Source organism: Cebus imitator, unplaced genomic scaffold (genome assembly GCF_001604975.1).
Source record: "Cebus imitator isolate Cc_AM_T3 unplaced genomic scaffold, Cebus_imitator-1.0 Scaffold60, whole genome shotgun sequence".
In the NCBI taxonomy this organism is placed as follows: domain Eukaryota; kingdom Metazoa; phylum Chordata; class Mammalia; order Primates; family Cebidae; genus Cebus; species Cebus imitator.
Window position 1 is genome coordinate 2667264 of NW_016107375.1, and position 22052 is coordinate 2689315.

The following is a 22052-nucleotide window of genomic DNA, read 5'->3' on the forward strand; positions in this document are numbered from 1 at the left end:
ATGAATGAAAAAGAATAGGCTTTTATAAATGGAGATTTAATCTTCGTTTCAGCTTACAAATATGAATCTTTTCACGCTCATTAGCCCTCTGTGAAGATTCTCCTCTCAACTACATCTAAGAGACAAATCCTGTTTTATTTCTGATCACATCACCTGCCCCTTGCTTATCAGCTTTCTCCACATTAGTTTTGGAAAACAGAGTTTCAAGTACGTTTTTTCTTTTTTGCTCCAACAGTGACAGTGAAAATGTCCTGCGTCAATGGCTCTTGGGGCTCTGCAGTAGTGCTAGCAGAAAGCAGAGCCTGAGCCCATTTTGTGGCTCTGGAGTCTCTGAGTTGTCTGAAAAGTCCTGCCTCCATTTCAGGGAAGTGGGAGCACAGGATGGCAAGGAAAAGACAGGAACAACTTGAGAAACCCCGAAGTTTCCTTCAGCCTGTGTGCACCCCACCCCGCCCTGCCCGTTACTCACTTCCCCCAGCCAGGCTCACGTAGCCACTGCGCTGAGTCGCCTCCGCTCCCGTGGCAGCGTGACCACCTCCATCCTCACTGGCCAGCAGCGTGGAGCCGTTGTTCCGTTAGAGTCAGCCACTGGTTGCCCATTCATCATTTGATATGAGCCCTCCCAGGAAATTTCCTGGAATGCTGGAGGGAAACGTTTCTTCACCCAGCCTTTCCAGGCTTCCGCTCATCACAGTCGCTTCCTTCCCATTCTCACAGCAGGGAGACCTTTAGCCAAGAAAGGGAATTCAGGTTACTCACCCACAGCACGCTGCTGTGCTTCTGTTTAACATTCTGCCCGTTTGGCCCTCTGCATGTTGGGAAGTTCTGCAGCTTGGCATGGGGCTACTCAGAAGATGGGCCATGGGCAGGATCCCACACAATCTGTTCAGAACCTCAAAGACAGCGTCACCACTATGGGTTAGGAAGAACTCTCGGCACCTTGTATTCAGATTCTATCTCTCATTAGTATCATCATCCTTGAAGACAGACAGCAGAATTCTCCATTCTTGCCCTTCATCTCCTAACTTGGAATCAAAATATTCTTCTCCCAGCCTCCTAAGTAGGAATTGATTTGCCTCCACATCAGGCAGTTTCACTCGGTAATGCAGTCAGCCCTCCTTAGGGGTTGCCGCCTCGCAGCTGATGGCTTTTAGATCACAAGTCTGTCCTCCACCTGTCCCTCCACTCTAGGCTCCAGGTGAACAGGCTTTCCTCGCGGCCGCCTCTGTGCCTCCACCCACCTTTCCACGCTTATGTCTAGCCACACCTCACTGCTGGTCCCCAGAAAAGCACTGTCAGCCTCTGTCTGCTCCAGAGGGTCCCTCCATATGTAGTTCCAGCTCCCCCCACCGCAGCCCTGTTTCCGCAAGTCAGAACCCTGCCCACACGTCAAGGCAGTAGGAAGGCCTGCGCCTTCCCTCCAGCCCCCAGAAAAGAGAGAGAAATTGAAAACTAAAGATCAAGTTTCTCTCCTTTCTGTGAACCCCCTTAGCCTGGGTCTGTGACAGAGGTCCTACCAGGGACAAGATTTGCTCAAGATTTGAACTCAGCAGGGCTTCTAGTTCTAGCTGATGATATGATGGTTTGTGGAGAGCTTGTCCCAAGCATGGAGTTCCACTTTATAACCTTCATGGTTTCCCTAAGAGTCTTTTCACCCTCAGTTACAGAAACCATTATGTCGCTTGTGGGCACTCCAAAGTGGTGAAACCATTTCCTGAGCTCAGGGTCGTGTCTGCCAACTTTGTAAGTGCTCCTCTTGGGTGGTAACTTATTGCCCAGAGCCGCCCCCCACCCCACCACACCCCCTGCCCCCCGAAGCCAAGGGTCCCTCTGTGTGGCCAGCCACGGTGCTCCTAGACATGCGGTGTGTTGCAGCTGTCTTCTGAGCAACTCCCACGGTGGGCTTCTTAATTTTAACTTTGTATTTCTTAATTTGTAACTTCTAATAAGCGGCCCTTTATACTCTATTTTAAATTTAGTTCTGGCCTGGCACAGTGGCTCACACCTGTAATTCCAACACTGGATCACCTGAGGTCAGCAGTTCAAGACCAGCCTGGCCAACATGGTGAAACCCCATCTCTACTAAAAATACAAAATTTAGCTGGGTATGGTGGTGTGCCCCTCTGATCCCAGCTACTCAGGAGGCTGAGGCAGGAGAATTGCTTGAACCTGGGAGGCGGAGATTGCAGAGAGTGCGCCACTGCACTGCAGCCTGGGCGACACAGCAAGATTCCATCTCAATAAATAAATAAATAAAGTTTTTCATTAATTTTAAGATTAACTCACATAAAATGAAACTTTTCCATATTCAGTGCTAATGTTATTCATAGACCAGTGCTTATCTTGTTTTTGTGAAGTTATAATATTTGATAGATTTGTCACTCCTTCCATTACACTTGGAAGAGCCTGCACTTCAGTGTTGATCAATAATTTAGCTGAACTGGTGATTCATTATTTTTCCCAGAGTTTGCTGTCCAAGCCCACCTAAAACTACCGGCTCTAGTGTTAGCCAGAACTACCTGGGAGAGTGTCCTCGGGGAGCACCACCTGCTTCCCATCCTGGTCATGCTCTCTGCTTGTTCTTTCCTCCTGCTAACTGATGCACCCTGTTCAAGGTGCGGTAGTTAGTCCTCTCTTTCCTCTACAGCCAAGCACACACCTCATATTTAGTTGAAGCCCACCAACATTTGGTGTAAGGAATCATCATTGATGAACTAAAGTTACATAGCAATAGGATATGGGGGAGGAATGACAGTAACGCTACATAATCCCCAAATTTATCATTCACCCCTGGAATTAAGAAAAGAATGTGGCCAGCCATGGTGGCCCACACCTGTAACCTTAGCACTTTGGGAGGCCAAGGCGGGTGGACCACGAGGTCAAGAGATTGAGAACATCCTGGCCAATATGGTGAAACCCCATCTCTACTAAAAATGCAAAAATTATCCAGGTGTGGTGGCGCATGCCTATAGTCCCAGCTACTTGGGAGGCTGAGGCAGGAGAATTGCTTGAATCCAGGAGGTGAAGGTTGCAGTGAGCCAAGATCGCACCACTGCACTCTAGCCTGGTGGCAGAGCCAGACTCCATCTCAAAAAAAGAAAAGAAAAAAAAAGAATGTAAATGCATCCCTTACTATTTCATGACAGGATCTCGAAACCTATATAGTTTTCATCTGAGCAGGACTGCCCACCACAAGCCCTGCATGTGCTGTCTGTAGTAGCTAACCCATCACTCTTGACCTGTGCTATCTGCCAGCCGTTACCGGTCTGCAACCAGCAATCGCCCATTTCCTTGTCTATTTCCAAGACCTAATATGGTCTTGAAATTTTTTTCAGTCTGCTATGTAGCTATTGGATTTTTAAATTGTATTAAACTCTGGACCTATGCCAGGTGCTTGCTAGAGTTTCTGATGCTATCTTACATCATCTTTAGGTGGAAGGGGGAAAGCTCCATTGAACTTTCGTGGTAATAAAATTATTGCAGTTGTGCCTCCCTCTGTTCACTCAACTTCCTGTGGGTTTTCACCAGATCACATGACTGACAGCAGAGACAGGCTTTCAGGGTTTTGGTCTGCTTGTTGTACCCAAGTCTCAACCACCAAACCAGACCCTTGCTTTGTCTCTGAGCTGGGCGTCCGGATGTCCCACTGTGGTAGGTTGATTCACTGGAGCTGATAAAAGCATTCCGGTCAAACTTGAGAGTCTAGCATTACCTCTGGCTCCAAAAATCAAAACAGGATTGCTGCAAGTAGCTTTGGATTGAGACCAAGCTACAAGCCTGAGAGATGGGTTTTCTCTCCTTGCTGAGCTGTGTCGCAGGACAAGTATCTCGGAAAGAGAAGAGTGAAAGCCAGGGACTCCTCACCAAAGTAGCCTGGGCCTGAGAGTACCTTGCCTTGTGCCAGCCAATTCTAGTTGAATTCCTGCCCTAACTATGAGATCCAAGCCCCCCGATCCTTCCAGGCACCTGCTGTGCCTTCCCAGAGCTTTAGTAGCCCTCAAAGCATATTGACCATCAGAGTCACTCACTGGAGCCCAAAGGGGTTCTGAGAAGCCCAAGGGAGGGGAGATGTGGGTAGAGAAGAGCTGGACAGATGTCAGATCTGGGAGGGGCTGGGGATGCCTTAGCAGCCAGGGCCCTGAGCCACCGAGAGGGTTTGTTGACCACGTCAGAGATGAAGACACTCTCAAGTGAGGAAGCTGGACTTAGCCTCACAGGATGGCATCATTGTTCTCTACAAAGGCACATAAAGGAAAGAGTGACTTTTTCTGGATTGTTGATTTGACATTCAGATTGACATTTCTTGGCCTGAGTCCTGACAAAATGTGTCCCTAGTGTCTTTAGTGCTAAATTAAACCTTTTGTCTTTCTTTTCCTTAGTACTTTAGACTTCTAAGACATCTTAGAGGGAGGAGCACATATTTTTAAGAATTGCTATTTAAGTCTCAAACCATGCTGGTACTCTCTGTAGGGAGGTAAATGGACAGATAGATTCGGAGAGGGGCCAAGTTAAATTCAACTCGGGCTTACCCAGGTTGACTGAATAACATTTTCAAAATTCTTTTATGACTTATGCCTAGTGTTCACCCTTTTAAAATGTTCCCAGGCACTGCCCTTACAAACAACTCCCTTCAGGAAAAAGGAAGCTCCTTACCTTGTACTTCCAGGCGTTTGCTTTGCGTACTCAGTCCTGGAGAACATGCATAAATAGCAAACAGGCCAGTTCCCCTTCCTGGAAGTTTTAGGTGCTGGTGAAAAGTTTTAAGCAAACAATCTCTCTGCTCCCTTGCTCACTGTGGGAGAGAGGAGCTGCACAGTGCTGCCTGCGTGTTCAGGCTTTCCGGGAATGGCCATGTGTTCATGCTTCTCTCCCTCCCGGCTCTCTCGGCCCCCCCATGACTAGTGCTACACACTTGGGAGACAGCAGCTTAGGAACCCAGTCTGTGGAGGGGACCAGGCGTTCACTAGCCAGCACAGACGGGGGCGGCACCTGGCACCTTAGCCCATACAGCTGGGAGCTCCCAGGCCACAGAGCAGCTCCACAGCAGCTTCTTGTTTTTGTTTTCAGCAGTTGGGAGCCTTAGCCTTTAAAACTGTCTATTGTCAACCCCCAGGACGTTCAGATACCATCTCCAATGTGAAGTCTGTCTAAGTAAAAATCAACAAATGCTTGACTTCAGGGTTGCAGCTGAACCCAGGCCCAACCCATTCAGCTCTTTCTCCCAGTGAACTCTGCAAAGCCTAGAGGCATGGCAGGGAATACATCTTTAGACCTTATTGGTCTAAACATAAAACCACATCTCATAAAACCACACCCAGTCAGAACTGGAAGGAGCTCAAAGGTCCTTCATTTCTCACAAGGCTAGAAAACTGAGTCCTGAGAAATGCTGTGACTTGCCGCAAACTGCCCAGCTTGCCAGTTGCTGAGCCAAGACAGAGCCAAGGCCTCCTGACCCCAGACTGGGGTCACCTGGTGATCAACCCCATCATTCACAGTGAGGAAACATGACCACAAAAGATTAAGTAACTTATCGGTTAGGAGGACATTGAGGAAACATCCGAAGCTCATTATCACTTGAAAGACATGAAAACCTAGTGTCCGTGTTGACCACAGAGATTTTAAGAAGGGCACTCAGGTCCCTTTTGAAGGCTCCAGAGGAAAAGCCTGAGCTTCGTTCTGCTTCTGGCTCAGCCACCCACTGCTGTGGCCTCTTTTTCATGTGACTTATCCTTTTGGGGCCTTGGTTGTTTTAACCTCAATAATAATAATACCCGTGTCCAAGATTTTTTAGCAGGTTTTAAGTCCTTCATTCATTTGATTCCTTATTCAGCAAATGTGTCTTAAGGTGTCAGTGACATGCCAGATGCTCATAAGGTGAGAGAGGCCACTTTTGTTTTTAGAGGGTGGCCATTAGTGAAGCAGAAAGTGCCTGGTACATGGCAGCTCCAGTCAGAGTCACTTCCACCGAGCTTCCTGCTGGGTTGTTGCTGTGGACTCCACGCAGAAGGCTTTATCCCTGGTCAGCCGCAGACCCCGCTTCCCCTGCAGTGCAGGGAGTCAGCTGCCAGGCCCCAGCATCCACGTGGATGTTGTTGAACATGCTGCGCGATCTTATAGGAAGGTGGTAAATGCCTAGGTCACGTACATGGCAGAAGTTACCTCTTCTTAGATGGTAAACCCTGCTTCGTTACCCCCTTCTTAGTTAACACATTAGATGGTAAATGCCTAGTGTCACATACATTATAGAAGTTACTCCTGTCCACCTTACCATGGCCATAAACCCGCCCCAGGGCCAATTTTCTCCCCTCTAGTTGAGTCTGACTCTGAGACAGAGAAAGAAGGCAGTTCTTCAGAACCTGCTTTCTACAGTGAAACAGCTTTGTTCTTTAAAAATGTGGATGAAGATGAGCTCAGTGCCTTTAAGCCATTTGTCAGCACTTGTTTCTGGTTTCCATGCAGGAAGGCTTATTTCTATTACTAAGAGTCAGTGGCCAAGTGAGAAGTGTCCATTTGGGTGCATAAGAGAAATGGGCTCTGTAATCAAATCTCAAGACTAGACTTAGCTATGACCAGGCCATGGTAAGCATCACAGTATGTCTAGTCTTTAGGTTTGATTACAGAACACTATAAGGGCATACCTTACACTGGCATGCCATTTTAATGTCAGTGATAATGGCCAACATTTATTGAGCACTTACCCTGTGGCAGGCACCACACCAAGCCCTTCATGTGCCTTACCTCATCCGATTGTCAGTACAACTCCGTGAAGTAGGAAGGATGATTCCATTCCAAGTCTCAGAGTATAGTAAGCCTCAGAGTACAGTAAATCCATCTGAGCAAGGATGTGAGACTAGTCCAAGGTCACTCTAATAAGGATTGGCCTTTTAGCTCTTGAAGGCTGAGAACTTGTGTGTCCTAGTGGCTGCGTTTTAAGTCCTGTGTTTACTATACACTAGGCCCCCAGTAAGTATTTGCTGAGTGAATAAATGGGAAAAGATGGGTTTGAAACTCCGATTATCTGCCTCCCTTTGGAGTTGCTTTTTCTAGTTGTTTCAAAGATGAAATGAGTAACTGTATGTGAAGTCTTTGAATATGCCTGCCACATAATAAGTAATCAGTTGTATTAGCTATAAACATTAGGTATAATCTCAGAATTTATTATTTTTTTATGGAGAACTTCTATGGAAATATCAATTAGCTTGAAGAATAACTTCATAATAAAATCTACATGTCTGCTCTTGATAAAGCTTAGATTATTTTATACTATTTTTGTGTACTGTCATATGTTATATACTGGATGTTCCTAAGATTTTGTTTGCAGCATTTGAAAGCCATAGTTATTACTGGCCAAAAAGTGTACTTTCCGATTAGAGGAAAGATCTCTGTGTTGTTAAGAGATGTCCTGTGCCTCTGTGGAGAGTGAGATGGGTTATTGTTTTGACATAAACTGGAGGCATTTTCACGTCTGTGTGTACCAGGTGGTGGGAAGGATAGCCGTGAGTACCGGCGTTTTCCCAGACCCTCTCCTGCAGGATTTAAAGGCAGTCTTTGACCCCTCACTCCTAGCAGAATAGTCATCAGCGTTTCCCCAAAGCCGTGAGGGCAGGTGAACTTACTGCCAGCCCATAAACTTAGTAGCAGCTCTTGCCTCAGTTTCTGTAATTCAGCTGGAAGGGGTTCTTCCGAGAGCGGTTTGCAGTTTGTTAGTTTTATTTCCCATTCCACCCTCCGCAGAGATGAGGAAAGCAGCCTCTCCTATGGCCTTCATGAGAAAGCCCCACATAAGTCACTGAATAGAGAAAAGGTTTCACATTGTTGAGTCCTTTTTATTTCTAACAACAAGAAGTGCATTTTTACGGCGACTTTTCCACATAGAAATGTAGGATGTTATTATTCCAACAAAACAGTCCATGGGGGGACTCTGCGCCCCCACCCAGCCCCTCGCTTCTGTCTGAGTTGGTGTGAGGTTTTCTAAAGTTCGAGGACATCCTAAGAACTAGGACTTTCATCTCCATTATTGTGGGTGAGTTTCACTTCTTCTTCACATACCACCGCTATCCTCTTGTGATTATTGCCGTCATGTGGCTCTTTTTTTAAGGACCAGCAGTGTGCTGAGTTCTACGCCTCACACCCAGAAGGGTTTCGTGGAGCCTGAGAGAATCAAAATTTAAGGACAAAGCCGTATGGTGGCCAGAACTCTGATGTCACTTTTCAAACTAACTTTGCACACAGTCATACCTAGGCTTTAAACCTGACCCCACCCCAGCAGGCTGCACGACCTTGCAGTGGGCACTGAGCCTCTCTGAGCTTCGATATACCTTCTCTCCATGGTGTCAGCACCGGCCTCAGTGGGACATTTGGTGACTGACTAGGATGCCACGGGAGCTTCAGACAGGCATAGTGTGTGGGGAGCGTGGGTTAGTGGGAGCTATTCGTTGCCCCACTATTGCTACAAATGCAGATTTTTCACAGAAAAGAATCTCATCACGTTGGTACCTCTAAGACACCTGATTCCATGACAAAGACTTCCCTCTAAGCACCCACATACCTAAGAACCCCATGTCAGGCTGGAATCAACACAGTGTGGGGGGAGGCTCCCAAGCTTTCCAGGCCCTAGGAGACCCCCCCAGCAGTTAAGGAGCATCCAGAGAGCACTGTGCAGGGTGGGTGGGGTGCAAGGGGATTTCAGGAGTGGGCGAGGAGGGAATAGAAAGCTGGGGCCTTAGGGGTCAGCTGAGAAGGGGAAAGAATAAAGAAAGAAAAATAAAGCTGGGGCCTCATTGAACTCGCTCATGTCAGCAGGCCTGGAAGCAGTGCCACATCCTGACCTGATCAAACTTTGCTAGACTGACCTGAAGAGCCCAATTAAAGAAGTTGTCTCCTCAATTGTGGTCATGAACCATGTCATCCACAGACACTGAGACTTCCAGCCTGTGCTGGTGATGGCAAAGAGCCGGCAGGAAACACTGGTGGTCTGAAAAGGCACAGGTTTCATTGGACTTGAGTAGCTTTGGAAAGGGGACTGCAGTGTGAGGTGGGCATGGGAGATCTAGGCCTAGGTCATGCTAGAGCTTAGCACCTATTTCTGTAACAATCTGGGAGCCACGAAGTGGGGAGCTGCTGATCGCGGAAGCCATAGAAGATGGGGTTGTGCTGGCTGGTGTGTTGAAGTCACATCAGCAGCCAGGACACCCTCCTTTTTAGGAATTCTTACACACTTTTTCAAGATGTAACTCTTGCCACAAAGCCTTTCCAGCTTCACTCTGCTCCTCTCTGGAACTCTGTAGATCCAGCACTTAGATGTTTTTAGTTGGTTTTCTTAAATTTATTTTTTAAATTTAATTAATTTATTTTTAGAGACAGGATATCAGTCTTTGGCCCAGGCTGGAGGAAAATGGGAGTGAACTGGGATGATTCTAGCTCACTGCAGCCTCGAACTCCTGGGCTCCAGCAGTCTTCCCATCTCAGTCTCCCTAGTAGCTGCAGACATGCACCACCACATCTGGCTAACTTTTTAATTTTTTGTAAAGATAAGGTCTTGCGAGGTCGCTCAGGCTGGTCTTGAATTCCTGGGTTCAAGTGATCTTCCTGCCTTGGCCTCCCAAAGTGCTGGGATTACAGGCATGAGCTACTGCGCCTGGCCCAGATGCTTTTAATCTTAATCACTGTAAATGTTATTTTTAAATTCTTGTAACTGTGTGTTTGTGTATGTGTTCGTGTGTGTGTGTGTGTGTGTGTGTGTGTGTGTGTGGTGTGGGTGTATCTGTGTGTGTCTGTCTAGTGTGTGTGTCTTTGTATTGTGTGTGGTGTGTGCGTCTGTGGTGTGGTGTGTGTCTGGTATGTATTTGTGTCTGTGCTGTATGTCTGTGGTGTGTGTCTGTGTGCATGTCTGTGCGTGTCTGGGTGTGTCTGAGTGTGTATGTGGATCTGTGTTGTATATGTCTGTGTTGTGTGTGTGTGGTGTGCGTGTGTGTATAGCTGTGTTGTGTATGTCTGTGTTGTGTGTGTGTGTCTGTGTTGTGTGGTGTATCTGTGTTGTATATATCTGTCTTTTGTGTGTGTCGTGTGTGTCTGTGTTGTCTGTGTGTCTGAGTGTGTGTGTAGCTGTGTGGTGTATGTGTGTGTGGTGTGTGAGTCAGTGTGTGTGTGTATCTGTGTTATGTATGTCTTGTGTAACTGTGTGTGTGTAGCTGTGTGGTGTATGTGTGTGTGGTGTGTGAGTCAGTGTGTGTGTGTATCTGTGTTATGTATGTCTGTGTTGTGTGTGTGTATGTTATATGTGTCTGTGTCGTCTGTGCATGTCTGGGTGTGTCTGTGTGTTGTGTGTGTTGCGGGTGTGGGTGTGTATGTGTACATGCAGCTCCTCTACCTGCTCCTTCCCTTTCCTAAGTATCTTTTAAATCCACCCAGCTAGCATTATCCTAGTCAGGCCTGTTTCTCCCTTCCCTGGACCAGGCGCCTGCCCCTGCCTGCTGCCCCATGCCCTCCAGTTCTCCCTGCTGTGATGGGAGCGGTCACTGCACAGCGCCATTCTCATCGTGCTGTAGCCTTCAGGCTCTTCAGAGGCTGCCGGGATCTTACACGCACCTCCCGAGTCTGGCCTCTGCTCCCCAGTGTGTGCTCTTCCCCCACCCGCTCCTTAGCCTTCAGGTGCTGCGCCTCCTGCCTCATACCCAGGCCTTCCCCGTGCGGGGCTCTGGGGGAACTCACCTCCCCTGCATGTGGCTGCCACCTCCTCCCTTCTGGCTTCTGGAGCTCCTTGTCCTTCCCTGCCGTGCTGCCCTGTTATAATTGGCTGTTTGTTGCTGCTTCTGCTGTTTCTGTCTCCCTCCTCCATGAAGGCTTACCTTCTGTGAGGACAGGAGCTAGGTTCGGCTGCTGCACCCCTGTATCTCTAGGCTCTGGCCCCCACAGTGCCTGCCCGGCACCGGCAGCAAACAGTCAGTAGAATGAAGAATGAGTGAATGAACCAGTGAATGGACTCCCATAAGAAGGACTAAATTAGATAATATACAGAAAGCATCTACAGTGTGTCTGGGACATAGTTGGCCCTCAATACGTGGTTGATTGCTTCATTGATTCACTCACTCATCAGTTTATTAAGTGCCTGGCTAATATCCTTGGGGACACAGCAGCTGGCAAAACAGATACAAACCTCTCTGCCCTATGGGTCCTGCCTTCCAGTGTAATGTAATAAGTGCCGCTGTGGATGCATGTGGGGAGGTGTGTGGTTTCCTCTCTTTCTCTCTTTCAGCTCTCTGTCTCTCAGCCTTCCCCCGTACTCCTCCCCCTAGGGCCCTGTCCCCTCTCTTCCCTCCCCACCTGGGACAAGGGTCACCAAACTGGAGCTGCTCCTGCCAGCAACACCTTGGCAAAGGAGAGGCCCAGGGCCCTTGGGTAGACTCTAGCCACTCCTCAAGCTGCTGAAAGTGGAATCACTTCCTCTGCCCTGGCTGGAATAAATAGGTCAGGGGTAAAATTAGAAAATCAAAAGCCCAAATCCCAGTGATGTGCTGAAGCTTCAGTGCCGCCATAGGCCGTGGCGCTGCGCAGCTTCTTACACCGCAGAGCACTGGAGATCACAGACCAGGGCGCCTGCCGGGTGTGGGCAGAGCCAGGCCCACGCCTTTCCCAGCCTCCATGAGGAGCAACCTTGGACTCCCTCTCTGCAAAGCCAAAGCCATTGCTCCTGCCTCCGAGGAAGAAGAGACTGAGGCCAAGCTATGGCTAAGCAAGCTGGCCACCCCAAACCCCCGCTCCTCCAGAGCAGCCCCTCTCCACCAGAGGCACACTCCTACCCCTTCCGGTCAGGGCTCAGGATTGTGAGGGGAAGGTCCTCACCTCCAGAATGACAGAACCCTGAAGACAGTGCCTCTTAAGAGCCAGCCCCCCTGCCCCGATATTCACACTCTGGGAATATTGGCCTGAGCCCTGTCTGCCTCCCAGGCAGGGTCCATGTCTCAGCTGGGATAGTCCTCATCATATCTTAACCTCTGTTGGGGTCCCTAGCAGGGAACTGTCAGCCACACTGACATTAGCCAACCAGGACCCATTGTGTGATTTGCTCTCCCCATTGGTAATTCACATTTTCTTGGGAGCCATTTGATAGCTGAAATATTTTAAAGCCCAGAGCTCTCAGGTCCTGTGACTGGTTGGCAGCGGTGGGTGGGCTCCATGCCCACCACAGCACCACCTGCAAACTCCCACCACCTTTGCTTGTGCATGGAACTGTGGGATTATAAAATCATCTTATTCTCATTGCAGAAATTTCCAGAATTGAAATTCAAATATGTGGAAGAGGAGCAGCCTGAGGAGTTTTTTATCCCCTATGTCTGGTCTCTTGTCTACAACTCAGCAGTCGGCTTGTACTGGAACCCTCAGGCCATCCAGCTGTTCACCATGGATTCCGACTGAGGGCAGGACGCTCTCCCGCCCGACCCCTCCAGCCAAGCAGCCCTTCACGTCAGTTCATTTCTGGATAACAGAAGCAGACAGACAGATTGCCTGCGGTATCTTCTGTTAAAGAGGATTGCACAAGTGTGTTTTCCTCACACACTTTGATTTGGAGAACTGGTGCCAGTTGGCAGTAGATCACTCAGCGTAGATAGTAGTGCAAAAAGGGGAGGAAATACACAATAATAAATGTAAAAACCTGCTATTCAACATGCAGTTTTATTTCTAAGCCAAAAATCTAGAGCTCTGCCAAGATCCTGATGCCTTAGGCACATCACACTTCAGCAGTGCACACTATTCAACAGTGTACACTATTTTTTTTGCATGTTCAAGATAGTTGTTTTGGTCTTGTGTGTGTGTGAGAGAGAGAGAGATTCCTTAACATTAAGGAGCATCAGTGAGAAAAGATGATGAGGCAGGAATTGATAAAGAAATGAAGTCATGTGTGTGTTTGGTTGCCTCTCAGAGGGCCCATAATCATAAACGCCATGCCCGGACAATTTGATATTAATCTTTAACACCTCTGCATCTTTTCTTAAAAAAGAATATGGGCTGGGTGCAGTGGTTCACATTTGTAATCCCAGCACGTTGGGAGGCCAAGTTAGCAGAATCGCCTGAGCCCAGGAATCTCAGACCAACATGGGCAACACAGTGAGATCCCATCTCTACAAAAAAATTAAAAATTAGCCAGGCATGGTGGCATATTCCTGTAGTCCTAGGTACTCAGGAGGTTACGGTGGGAGGATTGCCTGAGCCCAGGAGTTCAAGGCTGCAGTGAGCTAAGAAGGCACCACTGCAACTCCAGCCTGAGCCACAGAGTGAGACCCTGTCTCTAAGAAACAAAAAAAAAAAGAAAGTGGCTACTTCTCATGAAGCCCATATTAATGTTTCTGTGAATATGGTCTAAGAACTGTTGTTGGAATGAAATTGGAGTCTAGCACAAATTAAGTTAATCTACTCTGTATTAATCATTGGGCAAAAGAAAATCTTTATTTGCAAACAGTCTTTTTCCTTCACCCACACTAATAGAAAAAGGAGACTAGTTTGTTCATACTGGATTCCACTTGAGATGAAAAGCATGTTTTCTTCTTTGTTTCTGATTTTTTAAAAACGCTTCTGGGCCAGTGCGATCCACGTGTTGGTGCCTAAGCTGGGGGAAGGAGCTTCTTGGAGGGAAACAGCCACTGGGGCTGCACGGAGGGCCAAGTGGACCTTCCTTCCCAGGCCCCTTCACAGTCTAGATGAGGAACCTAGCTTCATTCTCAAAGACAGAAAAAAAGTATTTGCTTTTCAACATAGAAAGTGCATAACCCCAGACGAGACTGAGCACGCTGTTCCAATCCACTACAGCTCATCTGCTTCAGGCCTGGCTTCTCCTGTCCCATGTCCCAGAGCTGCAGGCCTGAGTCATTCAGGTCCATCACATCTTCTGAGGGCCTAGGAGGAGCCGTCCTCAGTCACCCCAAGCTCTGTAAAAGGTGGAAACACTGCCAGCATCTCAGTGCACCACTGTGTGGGCTCCACATGGGGACAGCCCCGCCAAGCCGTGCCCTCAGAGGCTATTGAGATAGGGCAGGCAGGCTCCCTGTCCTCATCTGGATGGAATGAAACAGAAGCTCACTGAGGCCAAGGGACTCATGGAGGGCACATCCCTGGTGGGGTCCCGGAGCCGAGTGCAGCTTGCCCCCACCACCGGTCTCTGTTAGGCCTCCTCCTGTCACTGCTGGAGTGGGGACTCTGACTCCTGTGTTCACCTCAGAGTGCATGTACAGGACATCCAGTCTAGAGGTGAGGCTTGACGACAACTTCTACTGATACTTAGTAAGATTTGTGGGAGAGCCAGTCTGGAGGAGGAGGAGGAGCAGCGCTCTCAGCCAGCAGGGGGAGTGATGATTATCATTTCAGGTAGCAAGGATACATATATCCTAGGTGGGGAAATGATTTGCAACTTTGTTTCCAGAGCATTTTGATTGGCTTCTTTTTCCTTTAAACCAAAAAATGTTTTAAATGTTTAAGGTCATGTGAAGCAGCTTAGCTTCTGGCAAGACCGCAGAACTGTCCTCTGTGTCTGAGGGCTGGGCAGTGCCACAGGACAGTCTCTGGGCTCAGGACTGTCAGTTCTTGTCATGGGAGGAAATGAGGCCCCTCAAAAACCCAGTCATCTTGTCAGAGGGCCCACTCCCAAGGAAGCCCTGATTCGGGAATCATGCAGCCTCTCATCCAGGCCTGCCGGCTCACTGAGGTGCCCCCAGAACCCTGATCGCCCTCCCATCTTTCTCTCTTCTCATTCATCACACAAGAGAAGTACCCACTGGCTAAAAGCTCAGCTGGGGCCGCAGCCTCCAAGGAGGCCTGCAAGTGATGCTCCCAATCCTGGTTCCCCTCAGGAGGGAGGCCCCATCACATGCATCACTGCCACAGCTCTGCAAAGCCACCAGAGGCTTCTTATTTTTGTGAAAGATTTATTATATGGCAATAAATCTGAATGATAAACTTTCATTATACTTGCATTGATTTTGAGTATTTGCTTAGAAATTTTTACACGAAGTAAACATATGTAATGATGCAACACAGGATCATCATGCGTTCAGATGGAAATTAACATCTGATTTTACCCAAGATCTGAAGCTGTTACTGCATTGTGTCATTTTATCAACAAAGAATTCTGCCACAATATTTAATTTTAAAAGAATGTCCCTTTCAATAGCATCTTCCCTATCAAGAGTTCAAGGCACTTTGCAGAAAAGCTTCAGAATTCTAACTCTAGCTCCCACAGTCCCCCACTGAGGTGGTGTCATACAATCTGTGAACAACAACCTTGCAACAGACTGCCACCATTCAACAGTGCAGACAACACAGCTCAAGGACAAAGACAGAGACAGAGAAGAAGAGAAGGTCCCGGAAGGTGAAGCACAGAAAGTACACTGCACACACAGTCCTCACTGGAAGGAAATCACAGGGGCTGGGAAGTAGACAGTGGAAAGAGAAATGGACATAGGACCAGCATCAGAACACTCAGCAACTTCCTAAGAGCTTGCTAAGGTACATCCAAGAGAAATATTTAGTCGGGGAAACTTTTAAATGCTAAAGCAACTTCTTAATATATTATACTTTAAGCAACATTTCATCATTTAGATCCTGAGGAGCCAGGGTTTTGCATGGGTGGTATAGCTCTCTGCATAACTGAGTTACCCTGTGCTTTTTTGAAGAGACATAAATTAGAGTTTTGGCACTTGCTATATTTCATAGGCTTCAGTTTGCAAGGTCAACCCTTTGGATCTCTTAATTCTCTCCCAGGCACTATGCCTGCAATATCAGTAGTCGCCAGTTGATTTTAGGCACTGATCTGTGGGCCTTCCGACTCCAGATTCACAACTATTCCAGTGTCCTGCATCACCTCCTAGAGTCAAAGAGGTCAGAGTCGCTATTCAGTGATGAAGAGCCAAGCTAGCTACGCATATGAAGAACTGAGGAGTAGATCACAGCAAATAATGCATATTTATTTTGTAAGAATTCTATTAAAACATAAAATTTAATCTCATTAGGGTGTAGCTATCAGGGTTCCCACCCAAAGCAAGGGAGATTCACCAGCAGCCCCTAGCCCCTTGGTCAGATCATACTCCAACCCCTAATCTGACTTCACAAGCTATCTAAATGCCAGCTACTCAGACACAGCCTCTGGCCTTAGCAAAAACCGTGGAGGAAAAGCAATCCCATAGAGCTGAGCAAGCAATACTTCACTATCTTGTTGGCTCTGGGATCCTTCAAGCAAATTTTTAAAATATTTTGACCAGATTTCCAAGTTGTCCCTGGCTGGAGGGTTGATCCCCCATTACTATCATTAGACTATCCCTCATGAGTTCTGCAGTTCAACTTCTAAACCACCTCAGTACCTGATGTGGTCCGAGGTGAAACTAGATTACTAATGCCTTCAGGTGCCCAGCTGAAGCAAATGCAAATTCTGTAGAGAAAGTGAATATAACCCAAGGCCTCAAATTATTTCTGCAGTGTTGCCATCAGAAATACCCAGGTATGGCTGGGCGCGGTGGCTCAAGCCTGTAATCCCAGCACTTTGGGAGTCCAGGGCGGGTGGATCACGAGGTCAAGAGATCGAGATCATCCTGGTCAACATGGTGAAACCCCGTCTCTACTAAAAATATAAAAAATTAGCTGGGCATGGTGGTGTGTGCCTGTAATCCCAGCTACTCAGGAGGCTGAGGCAGGAGAATTGCCTGAACCCAGGAGGCGGAGGTTGCGGTGAGCCGAGATCGCGCCATTGCACTCCAGCCTGGATAACATGAGTGAAACTCCGTCTCAAAAAAAAGAAAAAAAGAAATACCCAGGTATGGGAGAAGACCAGACAACATTCATTACTCGAATTAAAACCATTAGGGGAAAACACAGACAACAGAAGTACCCAAAAGGACTCCAGATACAGAATTTAAAACAGTTATGCTTACTGTGTTCAAAAAGAAATAAGACGCATGGTCAAGAATTTCAGCAGAAAATTAGAAAGGTAAAAACCCACTGGAAATTCTATGCAGTACTATAATGAGAAGAATCATTCAGTGAACAGGTTTAAGAGCAAATTAGAAATAACTGAAAAGAGAATGAGTAAGATGAAAAATCGGGGGTGGGGGTGGGAGCAGGAATTACATAGTCAAAAAAAAAAAAAAAACAGCACGTAGAGAATAGACGGTAAGAGACTTAAAGGGTACAGTGAACAACTCTAAGTGCAGTTGGCATCTTAAGAGAGTAGAAGAAAGTGATATTTAAATAAATGGCTGAGAACTTATCCAAAACTCATGAAAGATACCACACCAGAAACTCAAGAATCCCTCCCACAAATTCCAAGTAGGATAAATAAAAATAAACCATGCCTAAAAACATCATAGTAAAACTGTTGAAGACCAAAGAAAAACAGTATTTTAGATCTGCTGGGATGGGAGGAAGGAATATAACCATCAAAGGAGCAATAATATTAGACTGACAACTCTTTCTCACCAGAAACAATGGAAGACAGTGAAAAACTGCCTTTTATGGTTCTGAAAGAAAATGACTGCCAACCTAAAAATTTCTAATCAGGGAAAATATCCTGCAAAAATGAAGAGCATATGAAGACATTTTTAGAGAAACAGAAGAATTAATCAGCACACCTGCCCTAAAGGAAAATTTAAAAGGTATTTTACAGACAGAAGGAAAAGAATCCCAAATGTAAGGACAAAGCCTTAGGAAAGATTGAAGAACAATGAAAATGACAAATATTGACTACATAAAACAATAATTACATCTTACAGAGTTTTAAATATATAAAGAAAGAAAATGCATGAAAATAAAGAGATTTAAGTGGGAAGGGCCTAAATGGAATTTTAATTGTTCTAAAACACTTGGCATTATCCAAAAAGTAAAAATTCATTTAATATTAGTCTTTGATAAGTCATGTATGCAGGATAATATTTGAGATATCAATAAAAGTATAGTTTTCCACATAATAACAGAATTGTAATAATTCAGTGGACAGACTTTAGAGTTGCAAAAGAGTCCAAGGAAGAAGAAAAAGCAGAACAAGTGGAACAAATAAAAAGCAAGATATTTATGATAAATCCATTATTACACTAAATGTAAATGGACTAATGCTCAGATGTTGACAAATATTGTTAGCCTTGTTTTAAAAACAACCATATACTATTTACAAGAGACTTTTAAAACATGAATTTCTAAATTTTGAAAGAAAAAGATGGAGAAATACATACCCAGCAAACAGTAACCATGAGGAAACTGGTGTAGATATATTTAAGAAAACTTTAAGGCAATAATTTTTTTAAGAAACAAAAGGGTCAATTCAATTACTAGAAAGATAATCTAAATTTATATGCACTTAAAATATAACCTCAAAATATGTAAAAACAGCTTGATAGTAAATGTAGGCAAATATGCAACCAGAGATATTTTAACATGCTTATTTTGTTAATTGGTAGAAAAAACTAGCATACAAAAATCAAGTTATAAAAGATTAGCAATGAAATGAGCAACCCAAATGGATGTATGTAGAACACCAAACTCAATAACATACTTTTCAAACACAAATGGCACACACTCTAAAATACTGAGCTATAAAAATTTCAACAGGCTAGATGCAGTGGCTCACATCTGTAATACCAGCACTTTGAGAGGCCAAGGCAGGAGGATCACTTGAACCCAGGAGTCTGAGACCAGCTTAGGCAACATAGTGAGACCCCGTGTCTACAAAAAATCCAAAAATTAGCTGGGCATGGTGGCATATGCCTGTAGCCCCAGCTACATGGGAGGCTGAGGCAGAAGAATCACTTGTGCCCAGGAGGTAGAGGCTGCAGTCAGCTATAATCACACTACTGCACTCTAGCTTGGATGACAGAGCAAGACCCTGTCTCTGAAAAACAAAAACGTCTCAACATACTTGAAAATACTTCAAATGAAACATGCTCTCTGACCATAAAGGAATCAAGACAAATTATTTACAAAAAGATAATTTTATAATCCTCATATTTTTGGAAATTAACTAGATTTCCAGGTTACCCATCTGTCAAAAAAATCATAATGGAAATTTGAAATATTTTAAACTGATCGTGAAAATACTACCTATCAAAACTAATGGAGAAAAAATTTGTGAGATGCAACTAAAACTAAGGAAGATGTCTTTTATTTTAAAATTAGAGGATACATGTTCAAGTTTGTTGTGAGAGTACATTGTGTGATGCTGAGGTATGAGCTTCTAATGATCCTGTCACCCCAATAGTGAACATAACCAATAGAAAGTTTTTCAGCACTTGCGTCTCTCTCTCCTTCCCTTCCTCCCACCTTTTGGAGTCCCTAGTGTCTATTGTTCCCAAAATATATATATCTTTAAATGCTTATGTTAGAAGAAAGGTTAAAAATCAATTAAGCAACTACCTAGAAAATTTTTAAAACAGCAAATGAAACCCAAAAATAAGGCAAAACTACAGATACAGAACACAAATACACAATAAAGGGAATCAAAGTCAAAAGCTGGTTATTTAAAAGGATTAATAGGATTCATCGGCTGGGCGAGGTGGCTCACGTGTAATCCCAGCACTTTGGGAGGCCAAGGCAAGTGGATCACCTGAGGTTAGGAGTTTGAAACCAGCCTGACTAATATGGTGAAGCCTCATCTCTACTAAAAATACAAAAATTAGCTGAGCCTGATGGTGTGTGCCTATAGTCCCAGCTACTGGAGAGAGTAAGGTAGGAGGATGACCTGAGCCCAGGAGGTAGAAGCTGCAGTGAGCTGTGGTCACGGCACCACATTCCAGCCTGGGCGACAGAGTGAGAGACCCTGTCTCAAAAAAAAAATTTTTTTTTAATATATATATGTATATATACACACATATATTTTATAGACTATAATGAATACCAATAAATGTTAAATCTAGATGAAAACTTTATTGCAGTGATAGGTGTATACATATATCAATCAAATTGTACACTTTATTACATATGTGCAGTTTTTATATATTAAGTATGCCTCACTAAAGTTGTTGTTTTTAGATTTTGCATAAAATGAACAAATTCTTTTAAAAAAAATAAAGCTCTCTAAAACTGACATGAAAAGATCCTGAACATTGGAATCAACCTATATCTAGTGCATAAACTGAGTCCATAATTACAATCTGCCACAGGAAATTTACAGACCAAAATGGCTTCAGTAGTGAATTTAACCAAACAATTAAGAACAAAATAATGCCAATCTTAGACAAACTCTCCCAGAGAATAGAAAAACTTCTATTTGTTTTATGAAACCAGCTTAACGTTACATATAAAAAATCTGCCAAGAACAATACAAGAATTACAGGCTAGTCCTCATGGTATATTGCAAAAGGTCTGAACAAAATGTTAGCAAATAGAAACAAGCAATCTACAAAAACAATGTGTAAAAATACATCATGATCAAATTTGATTTGTCATTCACAAATCAATCAGAGTTATTCACATAAACAATACAGAAGGAAAAGTAATGCAGGTAAAAAATGTGATAAAATTCAGCAGTCTTGGGTGATCGAAATGTTTAGCAAACTAGGAAAAAAGGAAGCTATCTTAATCTTATAAACATTATTTAAATGCTACAGCAAACACATCATACTTAAAATATTCAAATCTTTCATTTCAAGATCAGAAGCAAAAAAAGAATGTCTGTCATCACTTCTATTCAAAATGTCACTAGGTAATGCTATATGTGCCTAAGTATTTAGCCGGGAGTGTACTGGTACCTTAAATTACTTTGAAATGCATCATGGAAAGGGAAAAAAGGATGGCTTGATGGATAGATAAATATGTGATAAAAACAGATATAGTAAACTTGGTAAAATCTAGATTGGTAGAATCTAGATGGTGGCTATAACAAATATACCCCATATAATATTCAATTTTGCTATACATTGAGGAAACTATCACCTGAGTTCCTAGCCTAATACAACAAGATTTTCTTTATAATTAATTGGGTAGGGTCAGAAGAAAATAAACTATCATTATTTGTAAATGACATGATTGAGGATATAGATAATTTAAAAGAATCAGACAAGAAACCTAGTGAAATTAAAAAGGTTTATAGATACAAGGTCATAGACAAAAATCACTTGTATTTCTGATGCTAGCAATAAACGATTCGAAAATGAATTTTTAAAAGTGAACCATTTACAATAGCATTTTTTAAAACACTAAATATACGGAAATCAAACTAAAAAAAATGTGATTGAAACTAAAGATCTAAATAAGGTTTCCCTAAATAAGAGACCATTCCAGGGTCATTAGATTCATGACTTGGAAGGATCGACATTATAGTTGGTTCCCTCAGAACTGATCTATGGATTCAGTGCAATCTCAATCAAAATTCTAGTTCTTTGGAGGAATAAGGAAACTTGACAAATTGATTCTAAAATCTACATGGACATGCAAAACGCCTAGAATTGCACAGAAAGCCCCGAAAAAGAATAAAGTTCATACTTACATGGCTAGATGTCTACAACTTACAGATGTGCTCTGAACTATAGGCCAGGTGCGGTGGCTCAAACCTGTAATCCAAGCATTTGAGAGGCCAAGGGAGGAGGATTACTTGAGACCAGTCTGGGCACATGGTGAAACCCTGTCTCTACAAAAAATTTTAAAAATTAGCCAGGTGTGAGGCTGGGCATGGTGGCTCATGCCTGTAATCCCAGCACTTTGGAAGGCGGAGGCGGGCGGATCACTTGAGGTCAAGAGTTTAAGACCAGCCTGGCCAGCATGGAGCAACCCTGTCTCTACTAAAAGTGCATTAAAATTAGCCAAGTGTGGTGGCACATGCCTGTAATCCCAGCTACTCAGAAGGTTGAGGCAGGAGAATCACTTGAACCCGGGAGGTAGAGGTTATGGTGAGCCAAGATAGCGCCATTGCACTCCAGCCTGGGTGACAGAGCATGACTCTGTCTCAAAAAAAAAAAAAAAAACTGCCAGGTGTGGTGGTATACACCTGTTGTCCCAGCAACTGGAGAGGCTGAGGCAGGAGGATTGCTTGAGCCCAGAGGCAGAGGTTGCAGTGAGCCGAGATCACACCACTGGACTCCAACCTA

At 44.8% G+C, this 22052-nt stretch overlaps 1 protein-coding gene across 7 annotated transcripts in view; it reads left to right on the plus strand.

Moving 5' to 3' along the window:
* Positions 1-14952, plus strand: part of DYM (dymeclin) — a 437637-nt gene extending 422685 nt beyond the window's left edge. For all 7 annotated transcript variants that reach the window (XM_037738956.1, XM_017529655.2, XM_017529659.2 and 4 more), the window contains one exon: positions 12265-14952. In XM_037738956.1, the coding sequence (XP_037594884.1) occupies positions 12265-12311 (47 nt within the window). In that variant the 3' untranslated portion in view covers positions 12312-14952. The remainder of the gene's footprint in view (positions 1-12264) is intronic.
* Positions 14953-22052: the final 7100 nt, after the last annotated feature.